Genomic DNA, 14,608 nt, shown 5'->3' with positions numbered 1-14,608 from the left:
TGCCTTTCCTCTTACTATTTTAAGAAGGCTCCACGCCCAGTGTGGGGCTTTAACTCAAACCCAGAGATAAAGACTTGAGCTGAGATCAAAAGTCGGACGCTTAACCAACTGAGCCACCCAGGCGCCCCCTCTTTATTTTTTTTTAATTAATCTTGCCAGGGAATTTGTCTGTTTTATTACACTTTCAGATTACCAATATCTGTCTTTGTGGATATGATCGTGTGTCTGTTCTAATGCATGGATTTCTGTTCCTAACCATGTTTTATTTCTTCCACTTTATTTGGGTGGCAGGCATTTTAGAATGCTACGAATGTAAGCGCTGAAAAGCTGTCACTTCCCCTCACACTGTCATTTCAGGCGCCCCACGAATTCTGAAATAAGTGTATTTACCTTAATATTTTTGGTTCGCATTATCATTTTTTCTTTGACTCAAGATTTCAGGAGTGTTTTTCAAGTGTCAAGTGTATGGAGTTTTTCTAGTTTTCTTTTTGTTGTCGAGGGTATTACGCTCAGAAAATGTGCTCTGGGTGCTCCCAATTTCCAGAAATGGTTTGAGGCTCCTAGCCTTTACGCCCAGCATACAATCAAGTTTTTGCCAGTATTCGAAACGTGTGTGCTCCCCTCACTGGAAACAAATCCACGAACTCATGAACCATGCTGCCCAAATTGTTACATTTTCACTACTTGTGGTGAAATACTATGAAATATACATATCAGTCTGCACACCCCCACTCCTGGCACAGAATTCCCAAAACCCCTGTCATTTCTTAAGTGACCAGGCACTACAAGCATCTCTTGCTTACTGAGGCGACCCTGTGTGGGTTCCTGGCCACCTCCTGGCTGAAGCCAGGATAACCAGAACGCCCAAGACTCAATAAGGAGCTGGGAACATTTCTGTTACCTGGAAATGTCGCGCTTCACCTTCCTTCTTAGGGAATACCTTCATCGAATATACAATTCTGGAGGGTCACGGTTGTTTTGTTGGTGTTTCAAGATTTAAAATGCATTTTACCATCGTTCTTGAAAGAAAGAGGATTTTACTAGGAAGGGAATCCAAGGCGACGGTTTTTCTTCCAGTCCCCTGAAGATCTCAACCCATGGGCTTCAGGGGCTTGCCGCCCCTTTTCCATGGACCATCCACCCTCTGTGGGTTTAGCATGTGGGGACTTCTTTTATTATATCCTGCTTACAAATCACTAGGCTTCCTGGATCTGAGCAGTAGCGCCTTGCTGGAAACCTAAAAACCCTCAATCACTCTTTTTTCAAACCTAAACTCTTCTGGAACTCCAAAGAGAATGTGTGTTAGATGTCCTCATTCTGCCTCTGCTTCCCCAGCCACACTGACCTCCCAACCGCTCCCCAGATGTACCAAAGGGCACGTCCACTGCCTGCGGCCTCTAGGCCTCTAGGTCCCGTCTTTCTCCCTCTTCTTGCCTTCACTAACTCCTGGAATCATTCAGCCTTCTTTCAGAGCACTCGTGTGCCTCACAGTCTCCCTGGGCTGTGACCCCCTCCTCGGGGCACAGGTGGGCCCCTCCCCTGCAGGTGGGAGGGTAGCACCTGGGACAATGTGGCTGAGCTCCAAGGCTCAGAGAGGGCAGGTAGGAAGGGCAGTGACTGCCAGTCTCATAGAAGACCAGGGATGCTCCCCAGGGCTGCAGGAGGACCCATAGCCCAGAGCCCCATTCCCAGGCATGCCCCTCTTAGCACCCTTAGCAGCTTTGTAAGGGGATGGACATGTGGGGAGGACGGTCCTTGACTTTCAGAAATGTGAAGCCTCTGCTAGGCGTTCTGCTGTGCTGGCTTTCTCTTCTGGCCCCTGAGATGCTGAGTGCCTTTAGAGCGGGCCTGTCCAGCCTGTATCAGCTGCCACCTTGACTTCTGACTGACAGCAAGTGGGAGGGGTACAGGGAAGGGGAGGACAGTCTGCCTTTGCTACTTCCCAGACTTGTCACTGCAACCGCAGTAACGCTGGGAGCTGGACACGGGCCAAGGCAGATTCTGACTTGCAATGTTCATTCCAGAAACAGCTGCCTCCCTCAAGAAGCTGCTGTGACCTTTCCCTCTTGGTCTTCTCAGAACCGCACACAGAGCCACAGTGACAGCAACTGCTCTCCCCAGGCCCACCTCTGCTGGGCATGACACAGGGCCTAGCAGGACACTGGTCCCAGCTGGAATCACACGGTGGGGCAGGCTGTTGCTCTGTCCCCACATGGTGCCTCGCAGGGACTGGGCTCTGCAGATCAACTAGAGCAAAAAACACAGTAGAAACTATGTCCAGGAGAGAGCAGGAGTGCGAGGAGATGGGCTGTGTGCTCAGAGCTGTCTGGGATGCAGTGCAAAAGCCCTGGGATTAGGTCCACAGAAAGACCTGGGCCAGGCTGCTTCGAGCTTCCTGTGAGAGCGGGGGTGTTAAAACAGCTTCTGCAGCCTCCCCTTGCTCACTAGCAACCGCGACAACTGAACGCACTTGTGTCAGGAGACACAGGCTACCCATTCCACAACCTCCTCCCCAGCCAGCTCACCAGCACCAGAAGGACACGGCTTGGAGTCTCACAGGCATTCCCGTGCAGCCCTGACCACCAGGCACTGTGGGAGAGCGACTGTCCTTCCCTCCTCGCCCTCATCAGGGGACTCCCGGGTCACTTTCCAGCACCATTCCCCATTTCTCCTGAAAGACACCCTGATTTTCCTTGGGAGAATTACCCCCTCGCTTACTCCCAAGTCCCAGGTCTGAGTGGAAATGACCTTGCTCTGGCAAAAAGGGAGGGTTTCCACCAGCTAACGTCATCCTGCCAAGTCTGCCGCTCCCAACGCCCCACTCCCAAACCCCGGATGGTAGAGGGGCTACTGAGAAATCCTTCCCATCCCTGGACTGTGGGCTGGGAACACAAGGGAGGCCCTAAGGCAGCAGGACCTGGGGCTTCTGAGGCTAGAGGGGAGAGGTCCCCGGGCCAGCGGGTAGGGTCCTGGTGATGATCTCTGAGCCAGTACATTAAGTTCTCCATCTCTCCTGAAGCTGTCTGCAGGGCAGTTTCCTAAATGGACTGCCTCCCCAAGCCATTGCAGATGTGGAGGGATTGGGTGCGCGCGTGCGTGTGTGTGTGTGTGTGTTTGTGAAAAGGCACGATCGCCACCCTACAGCCTTCACACGACCTCAGGCCACAGCCACCCAGCAGCCCTGAGCCCCTCATATGGCCCGCACCCCCTGCTCTTGCTCGTGTGGGACTCTGTCTCCCCAGCCAGGGAGTAGTTCACAGAATTGGGCCGGGTCCGCTTGGCCCACTCTGCTCCCGCTCCCTGTGCTCAGAACAGAGCCTCACACACCCAAGACTCTCAGCCGCTAAGCGGGGGCTGAAGGGAAGCCCTGAAGGGTCGGGGGAACCACAGAACCCCGGGGCTGGAGGGACTTTGCACTTCCTATGCTCAAACCGCCTCCAGCAAGGCGTCCTTGAACACTGGAGTTCAGTGATCGCGTCTTCTGGACGATTCCAGGTAACCACCTGCATCAGGCGTGAGACACACCCACAGGCGGGAGCCGTCCGGCCTCTGATGGTGCATAGAGCACTCCCACACCTTGGACTGGACAGCGCGTCCCTCACCAGGCCATTCAGAAGCCCCGGAGAAGCAGTTTTGAGCTGTGGTCATCCTCAGGAACCTCTGCAGGGATGTCAGGACAACACACCATCTCCTCCCTTCATACACACAGACTCTGGCAGGGCCTTGGTGTCTGGAGTCTTAGAAGCTCCCAGGTGACAAGAATGGGCAGCCAGGGCGAGGGAGAGCCGCTGAGTTCCTGCACACTCAGGTGCTGGGCCAAGGCTTCTTGAAGTGGGGGCCACCATCGGAGGGCCAGCTGGATACATAGGCTAGGGGGGCCCAGCCCTGCCCCCCCCAGATGGGAGGTCCTCGGAGTCACCCTGCTCTACCTGAGCAACAGCTGGCCGGCATTCCCCAGGCCCAGGCTCAAGTCCAGCCTCTGTGAGAGACACAAGAATGTATCCACTGCAGTCAGCACAGAGGGTCCCAGGGGCCGGTCACTGCGGGATGGGTGAGGCAGTCCTATGGACCAGGGGACCGTGTCTTCCCGAGCACGACGCCAGAAGCACACGTTCAACAGCACACAGGAATTTACCAAGGTAACAAGTAAGCACCCAGGGCTCACGGGAACCCAGGCAGCCCAGGCCCTCGGCTGCTACCCTCTTGGCCTCCGCACACGGGCCATGCCATGTACAAGGGCAGCTCTGGCCTGCATCCAGACCCTCTCAGACAACGGGGCTCCAAACATGCTAGCTATTCCCCAAGCTCACAAACACAGATGGGTAAGAGTCGAACCGAAGTCCTGCCATCTTTCTGGAAGTATTCTACCCACCCGAATGCTGCGACCTGCGAGGCCGCCGATGCTGTGTGTACCTTCATGCCTCCTCCCAGAGCAGGCACCGCGCTGAGCTGGGCACTGCCACCCGGCGGCTGGGGCCGTCCCCAGAGATGGTGGCTTGCAGACAAGGCTTCCACCCAGAGCCCCCCACTGCTGTGCAATGCCACCCAAACATTGTTCGGGAGCCTCTTTGACCCTTATGGTGACTTCCCACAGGCCCTGCTTCCCTGTGAGAACTTGCTCAAACAACAAAACCCACAGGGCGGCCGAGAGCCGTGAATCCTGCAAAGGCCCAGAAAGCAGCCCCAGCCCGCTGGCGCCGCCACGCTCAGGGAGCTCTGAACGCGGAAGGAAAGATGCCCTTGGTTCAAACCCTGGCCAGTCATCCAGACGGCCCTGGATAAGCAGTGCTGGCTTGGGGAGCTTTGGCAGGCTTCCACGGGTGGTGGCGGGGACCTACGTGCGTTCGGGCCACCATGCTGTCTGCTCCACGGCAGCCACAAGTCAGGGGAGACCACACCGTGGCACCTCGCTCCCCTCAAACCTGGGAGAGACAGGGAACGTGGGCTATGTGGGCTCTCCCATGGGGGCTGACTGCCCAGCTAAGCAGGGCTGTGGGAAAGCAGGCGGCAGCGGGGGCTGACACGGCAGCCCCCGCAGTGAACGCCTGCTGACAGTGAGGCTGCGGGACCCGGGCCCCCGCCTTCCTCCTTCATGAATGGACAGTAGCTTTGCTGCAAGGCTCTTCTGTGCTCTGTCCTTCACATCCTTGAAAGGGCCCGGGCCACGCCACACACCCAATAAATAAATGCTTGTTGAAAGCATGAGTGAATGAGAGCAAAGGAGGATGGAACCCAGGGCAGAGAGATCAAGCAGCTTCCGGCCTCGTCCTCTGTGGGCCCATTCATAATGAGCACGTGTCCCGGGCCCCTCACCCGCCGGCCCAGCTCCTTCAAAGTCTCACATATAAATATTCATGTGCACAGGGGGGCCATCACATGGTGGAGTCACAGAACTGAGGGGTGGGGGTCACCAAGAAACCAGCAGCACCACCTGCTGCCCCTGGGGCGGAAGCCGGCCTCTGTCCGGGCCTGGGCAGTGAGCGGGCCCGTGGCGGCCAAGGCCTTCTGAATCACCAGGCTTGGGACCCCTGTCTCCCCAGGTGGCTGCTTGTGCATCTGGAGCAGAGGAAGCGCCCAGCCGACCCGGCGGGCGCCAACCGCCTCCTCTCATCCCTCAGCACTTCCTCCCAAGGCCTGGTTGACAGAGCGGCTCCCAGTGCCACTTGGAAAGAACTGGAAACAGCAGGGCTGGCTACAAAGAGCGGCTTTCCAAACAGTGTTCCTTTCATCCAGAGGGCACAACTATCAGGGCTCGGGCGGAGACTCTCGATCTTTCCAATTTGTGAATGTGTTTCCGGGCAATGGGGTGGCCCAGGAAACACACCCAAGCAGGTTTCACTAGCGACTTGTCGGTAAGTCTGACAGCATGTCTTGCTGTGAAGGATGGAGGAGAAGGCGCGGTTCCCACCCTCCCACAGAGCTGAGAAAGCAGAGTGCAGGACATCTCTGGGGACAGCCCTGAGCTGCTGCGTGACAGTGTCCCAGCCCAGCACTGTCCCACTGGAGCCTCTAACGCTCATCACACAGTGCAAACAGAAATACTCCTACCTACTTGTAAAACTGTAGATACAGTATGACCTGAACTACATACAAGCAAGGGCCCAGAAAATACAGGAAGCAAAGAAGCTAATATGTCAGCACTGGTTCCCTCTCAATCCGAGAATCGGAGGTGACTTTTCCAGGACCTGCTTGGCCACAAAAGGTTTCTGCTGTGGTCCAAGATGGCATGATAAGCACCGAACCTGCCCCTGACTTGCCCTGTGGCCCCAGAGGAATGAACGGCCTCTCTGGGCTTTGGTGTCCCGTTTCCTCCCCAGGTCCTTGGTTACAATGCAAAGTGTGTCAGAACCAAGGAGAGGGCCCTGGGCTGGGCAGGAGACAACAGATGCCAAACTAGCTGTGCCTAAACCACGCTGACCCCCACCCCCATAGATATATTCCCCAACCATATTCTCAATTTTTAAAATTCATTGTGACCATTTAAAAATAGATTTCGAAAATTTAGGTTTCAATCTTCTCTTTAAAGAATTGGATTCACAGTAGCCAAAAAGTGGAAACAACCCTGAAGTCCATCAGCTGTTAAACGGTTAAACACAATGTGGTCTGTCTATAAAATGGAGTATCATTCAGCCAAAAAAGGGAACAACAGAGGGACACACGCTACTACACAGATGAACTCTGAAAACGTTATGCTAAGTGAAAGAAACAAAGGCCATATCTGGTTCGACTTCATTACGTATCTGAAATATCCAGAACAGTTCCAGAGACAGAAACCAGCAGCTACCACAGGACTGACAGAGAAACAACAAGGAGTGACTGCTCAGTGGGGACGGAGTGACGGAAACATCCCGGGATCAGCAGTGAGGGCTGCCCGGTACCATGAATGGCTATGGTACCATGAATGGCTACGAACTACCGCACTGTCCACCCACAGACACAGCACCCCTAGGTGAGGGATAGCTGCCACTGGGCGCCAGCTATGTGCAGTGGTGTGAGAACCCCAACAGCAAGAGGTGGCCCCACTCTGCCCATCAGAAGACTCCCCAGCACCCCGTGAGGTCAGTCTCTGGCTCAATCAAGACACCCAGCTCCGAGGCACACAGTACCGTCCACCAGCCAAAGGAAGGGAAGAACCACCTCGTTCACGGAAAACTTGTAAATCTGGTCTCTCTTGACCAGGTAACACACACCCTTAGTAAGTTAAGTGGAACAGTATAAAAAAGGTAGACAATGGAAGTCTGTCCCCCACCGCACCCCCAGGCCCCATGCCAACCACCTCCCATCAGCCACTGACTCAGCACAATTCAATCCTCTTCCCCTCTGGCTTCCACCCGGACTGCTTTCTCTCCTGGCCGCTAGAAAAACGTGCAGTCTGCGTAATGACCCATTACACAACTGTGAAAGGGATCAAGAATCTTTCCTGAGGAACATCCTACCCATAACTCAAGGAGGCCAGCACCTTACAGAGGAACTATTTTCAGATTTAGTATAAAAGTCAAGAGCCACTGTCTGGAAGGGGCCCAGGTGGGCATTTCCAGAGCTGCCTTTGCTATCCCCATGTAGGCTAAGCAAGACTTTAGCCCACAAGCTCCCCAGGGACATAGCACACAGGCCACCGACCACATGAACCACCAAGCTCCCTGCCGCCATGCGACTCTGGCTTTCACTGAGTGAGACCTGTAGGCCATTTGGCCTGCAGTCTGACTCCAGGCCCAGAGGGCTCCTGCCAAATGGAGTCTGGGGATCTGCCCAGGTCCCCGAGGCCAACCGCATTGCCAAAGGACATCTGGGGCTGACAGAGCCTTCTGGACATGACTGCCAAGCCCTGAGCAGGCAGAGCCCTGACCCCACACCCCTGCTCCCCATGGCATGTCTCACACCCACCAAACCACTGCACGCTCTTCGGCTCTCACAAGGCCAGCCCTCCGCTGGGGACATCCTTGCCACATGCCCGCCATCCTCCTGAACTAAGTCCCATCCCAGGATGCTGGTATATCCACCTTGTCCACACCCACCCAAGACCTTGAAGGCAAGACCATTACCTGTTTGTGTGTGGGTCCCTGGATAGCATGATAGAGCCTGGCATTTGGCACACTTCGGCAAACATCCAGGGAACCGAGCTGAATACGGAAGATGGTTCCAGTTTGGGAAAACAGAGACCCCAAAGAGACACAGGCAAGTTGCCACAAAATATACAAATGCAAGTTCCTAAACAGATCAGCTGAGGCTGGCAGGGCTTGGAGCACCCAGAGGGAATCTCCCAGAGCAGCAGACTGGGTTGGAAGCCACCACCAAGCCCACAGGCCAAGCCCACAGGCCAAACCCTGCGTCCAGCGATCACGAAACACCATGCCCAAGATTTCTACCCAGATTATACTGATTGTGTCACACTCATGATGCAAATATTCTCCCACAGATTCTCTTACATGTGGCATTAAACGGAACTTTAAAACAATCCATTTATCCTAGTAAACGGACTTACTGTTACTTTAAGTAACAAGCAAGCAGAATGACAGTAAATGTATCTTTTCATTAGTGATCACAGTACTCACATCCTAATTTCCACTAATTCCAGTAACCTGATTGAGATGTTTCATGCTGTGTCTTACAGCTTCTTTACCTGGGGTGCTGGGTGCAATTCTGAGGCCAAGAGACTGGACAAATGTCCCAGAAGAGGGCCAAAGCATTTCTGATGTGTGTGGGAAGCAGAGAGGAAGTCAGCTTTCCCTCTACCGAAGCAGAAAACCATTCAAAACAGGAGAGCACTGTACCACAGTCATCAGGAGGACGGGACTGGGTGTTACAGTCCGGTATCACCTGAGAGGGGGACTGGAGAAGCCTGGGCACCCATCACCAAAGACCTACCCCACTCCCACCTCTACCGGGTGAGAGAGCAGGAAGCTCGGCCCCAAGGCCCTTCACACCTCTAGCAGGCAGGCAGGGGACACAAATGAGGAGGGTATTTACCGAACGGTGGCCAGGGGTCTGAAGTGCTGGCTGGGGCCGCCGGCCCGCCCCAAGGGTTTGTCTGGTTAGCTGAGGCTGACCGGCCCCAAGGCTCTGCTTTCTGGGCAGCAGGGCCTGAGCTGGGGAGGGCGTCCATTAAATCCAACAGAGTAGTCTGCTGTGGGTGGGAGCCATGCTTTTGAGACAAAGAGAGGGGACAGGTTTTACTTTGCTACAGTTAACAGCAAATATCTATGAGTTAGCCATTAGCCGTAAATACCATCCCTCTTGCGACTAGAAGCCCTCTGGGCGGGGCCAAGAGGAAACTGACCAGGCCCCCATGTCCTCCCCTCTCCTGCCCCACCTGGCCCACCACACCATGGACCCACTTCCCACTCCAGCCCAGGCTCCACCCACTTCCTCACCCCAGCCCAGGCTCCACCCCCCTGCCCAGGCTCTACCCACTTCCCCACCCCAGCCCAAGCTCCACCCACTTCCCCACTCCAGCCCAGGCTCCACCCACATCGAGCCCTTTACTTTGGGCTCAAAGCCCACCCGTTTGCAAACAGCCCCAGGATTTTCCAGGATGACACAGGCTTTGCACCAGGCTGCAGCATCCCTCCAAAATGCTGTCCCCACCCACCCACCTGGGTGTCCCCTGCAGCCAGCCATCATCCGGGCCCCCTCTCCCAGGGCCTGCCCTGCCCTCCAGCTCCCACAGCCACCAGAGCTGCTGTCAGGGACCCTGTGGCACCCTGATATGGGAGACCACCAGAACCCAGGCACAGTGATGGGGGTCGGGGAGAGCCTGTCTTGTGACCAGAGGAGCTTGTGGGAGCAGAATCATGTCCTGGTCGCCTCAGGCCCCATGCGGGCAGCCTGGCGCAGGGTAAGGCTAATGACAGCCGCGAAGCCCAGCACTACTGAGCCTTTCCCTGTGCCAGGACTCTGTTCCAAACCACCAGACACTCGGCTCCTATAACAGTCACCTGACCATAAGGCTACCACTCGCTGGTGTACAGGGGAGGAAACTGAGGCCCTGGTCCACAGAGGCCCCTTGCCAGCGCCCACCTTCTCTCCGGCTGGTCTCGGGAGAGCCTCTGGAGGAACGGCACAGGCGGGGGTGTTTTCAGTCACGTCCTCCCCTCACTCGTGCTCAACACGGAGGGGTATACAGAAGGCGTCCTGCCCTGTGGGTTGGGCTTGGATGCTGGGCAACCACTGTGGGACTGGCTCCCACACTGACACTTCCCACACATGAGGCGCTTACCTCCTTCTTTTTGGGAACCTTAACCGTGTCTCTTCGGCTTTCTTCTAGGGCCATCTGTAATCTGAGGTCATCACCCCGCCTGAGGCGTTCTTCCTGCAGAGGACAATGGCACTGTAACAACATCACTGAGTGCAACAGAACAAAGCAACACCCAAAGCGAACATGGGTAACAAAATCTGACCACGCAGTATTGCAAAGAAAGATCAGAAAACAACCGGTAATACAGTTATTCTGTCTGCGAGTGTGGCCCAGAGGGCTCGTCCCCTCGCCCACCCACCCCTCGCCCCATGTGGCTTCCCTGGTTTTGGGGTCCCAGCGGGCAGATGGGGGGGAGGGGCACAGGCACCACCAAGTCCAGGGAAAGGGAACACTTATTCTACAATGCTTTTATCTTAAAATGAAAATGGCTTTATATTCTAATTAAAGAAGCAATGCATCTCCTTGTAGAATACAAAAGCCTGAGAGCCCAGAAAGGAATCAGGAAGAGGATGCAAATCACCTATCACTGCATGTTTATTTCTAGGATTTCAAAAAGAAAGGATTCATTATACAGTTGACCCTCCAACAACATGGGCATTAGGGGAAACAACCCCCACCCTGAAAATCCACATATAAATGTTGACTCCTTAAAAACCTAACTACTAAGAGCCAACTGCTGACTGGAACCCAAGTAAGTCACCGAATGCATATTCTGTGTATGTGTGACTATGCTGTGTTCTTATAATAAACTAAGCTGAAAAAATGTTATTAATAAATTAAGAAACAGGTAATAAATTTACAGCCCTATACTTATTGACAAGAATCCACACTTAAGTGGAGTTGTACAGCCCAAAACTCATGTTCTTTAAGGGTCACCTGTATCTAATTAATATTTGTTTAAGGCGAAGTCACCCCATGCAGAAGACTGGGCTGTCCTAGCTTTTATGTCATCACAGAACAGAAATAAGTTCCTTGCATTTTACTTATTACAAATATGATTAATCACAGAGATGAGTTATGGACGAAAATGGGCTCTATCTGTCTGTCCATCCCTGCACTCCTGCCCCTTCTTCCTGGACCATCTGGGACAGAGCCAGGCATCCACAGGGATGGATCTAACAGCTGGGCTTTCCCTACTGTGAACAGGGAGGCTGTAACAGAAACTGTCTACCCCCCTGAGGTTCAGGAGGTTCCAGTTATAGCGACACAGATCAGCCACTTCCATCCAACTCTCCCTAATATCTGCGTCTGTGCATCACTTCTAGGCGACAGAGAGCCTCGTGCTACCTGACTCCATCCACCCTCCCTCACCCAAGGTCAGCAGGGACAGACCTGATCACTGGGACCAAAGGGACGACAGCTCTGAAAGGTCATTTCCAACACGCCTTTCCCTCCTTCTCCATGCTAAAGGCAGGCGTGATTATTAGAGAAAAACAGGAACTGAGAAAAAAATTGAAACTGCACAAACAGCCGTCGTCGAAACATAATAAGGGTTCTCACTACCTGCAGTTTTCCCTCCCAGCCTTGTTTCTCAGCATTTAGATGTTCCTGACCTATCTTCCAAACTGCCTTCCCTGGGGGCTGAGCCCACATGCCTTGCACGAAGGGACCACGATACATGGCTGTGTCTACAGCAGTGTTTCTGGGGAGCCCTGTGACCAGCTCACCCACTGGCCCACAAAAAGGACCCCCTCCCTGACCGGGGATGGGGGTGTGGTGGCAGTGGGTGGCACGAGCACCGCTACGGCAACGCCCAGTCCCATCTGGGGAAACAATGACGCCGGGGCCTGCTTCTGTCACTGTCCCTGCTGTGACCCACGCCCCACCTGGGGACCCCCCAGCGTGCAGTCCCACCTGCCTGGCACCAACCTGCTCAGCGACTTCTCTGCTCATGGCAAGTGCCAGCTGCAGCTGTAGCTCCTCTTCTCCGCTGGTCTGCGGCCGGGCCTGCTCCAGCTCAGAGGACACCCTCGGGGAAGTGGCTGTGGGGGAAAAGCAAAGTCACCACATGCACAGGACAGGCTGGAACTCACGGTCACCTGGTCAGACCACTCTGTCCCCACCTCACACCCACAAAGCCCGACAACATGGGCGCCATAAAGGAAAGGTCTGCGAGTACATCCAGGTTAAAATCCAGTAACGCCGGCACATGGATTCTCAGGGATGTAAGCCACGTGGCCGGCGGCCATCAAGGCAAGAGGCCTTCCAGGGCAAGGGAGGATTAGAACCTCCGTCTTCACTGCAGAGCTGCCCTCCTTCAAAGACAGAAACTATCTTTTTTTTTTTTTTTTTTTTTTTTACAAGATCAGAAGTATTGCTCTTGAACATCCAGATCAAAGAGTGCCATTCATACAAGCACAGGGCAGGACCAAGAACTTCACTCAGGATTCCCACAACATTTAAGAATCTCACTTTGGATCTCATGGTGGTACAAACCATGGAAAATGAAGCCCAAGTGTTTCTGCAGCAACCCTGAAAGTTTTTGTTTTCTATGTAAAACTGCATCAACTTGGGAAAAACACTTTTTTTTTGCTATTATCAATAGTTAGCTAGTATCAACTCAACAAGTTAGCTAGTATCAACACTTGCAAGCAGCTCCTGGAAAGACAGTTTTACTGAAGGGATGAGATGTGGACTCCTGGCTGATACAGGACACCTCCAGGAAAGGCATCTTTACGCGTTCACACTCATCACACCGGCCTGGGCCTCCCCAGACGGAAAACGTCGGGGCTCACACGGCCATCGGGATTTTGGTGCATCAAGGAGTGTAGGTATCTCCAGAAACCAGGCACAAAACTTTGGGAGCACGGTGCCACCTCTGCCTTCACCACAGGAGAGGGTCCACGGCTTCTCTGAAATTCTCAAAGCCAGGTCCCACTGCCTCAGATGGTTCCCCACTGAGCCTCTACATACACCATCCCCTCTGCTCACCCAGCCAACTCCTCTGTTCTCAGAGCTCAGCCCCGCCGCCCTGATCCTCCTGGACCACCCTCCTCACTGGTGCTGAGTCAGCAGCCCCTCCTCGCCACAGCACTTCCCCTACCGTGCCGTTTGGTAGATCATGCCAGAAGGTACGCTCCTTGAGGAGGCTCCACACCTGTCTTCTCACCATTACATCCATCCTCAAAGTTTGGCAGAGCTGCTGGCAAATACCCACTGGCCAGATGCACGGAAGCATGCAGAGATGGATGGACGGACAGATGGAGAATTCAATTTCGTGGCAGATGGGTACTTGCTTGAAAATGCTCTAAGTGTGTATCAGTTTTCTTCCTTCTCTCATTATGTCCCTTCCAGCAAACGCAACCATTACCACTCACCCACCCAAATGCTGCTCCCACCTAAAACTCCAATCCAAATTTGCTGCTTAGGACTGCCTCTTTGGGAGAAAGTAAATAAGGTCAGGAATGATTCCTGGAAGGTGAGGTTTCCAGTTGGGTAGGCTCTGGTTATCGGAAACAAAACAGGAAAAGAGGGCTAGATATAATTAGGGTCATAGGAGGACCCGGCAGGGCTGTAAGGGGCAGGGGGCAGGGCAGGGCAGGGCAGGAGACTGTGAAAGGCAATGCTTTCTTGCACAAGTTTTGTGTCAAACACACAAAACATACAGCTGTAAAGAGTTCATCCAGAACAGTCCCATGTCATGAAGCACAGTGCACATTTGCTGTGATTTACTGTCAACTCAAAGAATCAGGAAAAAAAACAAACAAACCAGCAAACAGTTGCCCCGCATCTACTCTAAGCTCCATGAACAAGACAAAGATGAAAGACAAGTTGAATCCCAGGCTAGTTATATCACATTGCTTTTTCCAAAGTACTTCTTTTAAAAATAAAACTAGATGGTAAGAACATGTCAAGTCCACCTTAATAATCTGGCTCATTAATAACATACCAAGACAAAAGCCCCCCCCCCTTTTTTTTTGCTGTTGCTGGTTTTGTGCCCAAGCCTCACTGATGGGTCACAGTGCTTAGGTCTTGGGCTTTCCTGTACCTGGAGGCAAAGGTGTCCCCACCCAGACTGCTGGAGACCAAAGCCGCATGGCACCGGGGAACAGTTCTGGAGGCTTCTTCTCAGCTGACTGTGGCTCCCACACAGATCCCTGACCACCGGGCTGCCTGCTCCCAGCCTCCTTCCTGATGATCTTGGAAGCTCACGTCACAGAACCCTCTGTTTAGAACGAACACAGCACACTCGGCACCTTCATTCACTACCACACGGAAATGGGGAGTACATAAAGAAGACCTATATCCCATCCCACACCCCGAAAAAGGGCTCTGAAAAATAAGCCCCATCTTGGCTCACCCTGGCAGGGGAAGCTGCCACTTGGCTGTACCGCCACAGGGCCCGATTCAGCGCCGCCAGGGATGAATGGGAAGGGCTCTCAACAGGGACCTTCTAGAGAAATGAGCCTCCCT

The 14,608-nt window shown here is 53.8% G+C and overlaps 1 protein-coding gene across 2 annotated transcripts in view; it reads right to left on the bottom strand.

The window, feature by feature from the left end:
• Positions 1-14,608, bottom strand: part of EPN2 (epsin 2) — an 81,970-nt gene that overhangs the window by 11,737 nt on the left and 55,625 nt on the right. For both annotated transcript variants that reach the window (XM_044249344.1, XM_044249343.1), the window contains 3 exons: positions 12,065-12,177; positions 10,217-10,309; positions 8,968-9,142 (listed from right to left, as the gene is read on the bottom strand). In XM_044249344.1, coding sequence (XP_044105279.1) covers positions 8,968-9,142; positions 10,217-10,309; positions 12,065-12,177 — 381 coding nt within the window. The remainder of the gene's footprint in view (positions 1-8,967; positions 9,143-10,216; positions 10,310-12,064; positions 12,178-14,608) is intronic.

Source organism: Neovison vison, chromosome 5 (assembly GCF_020171115.1).
Source record: "Neovison vison isolate M4711 chromosome 5, ASM_NN_V1, whole genome shotgun sequence".
NCBI lineage: Eukaryota > Metazoa > Chordata > Mammalia > Carnivora > Mustelidae > Neogale > Neogale vison.
Note: the sequence above shows the minus strand (reverse complement) of the source record. Positions and strands in the feature narration are given on the sequence as shown.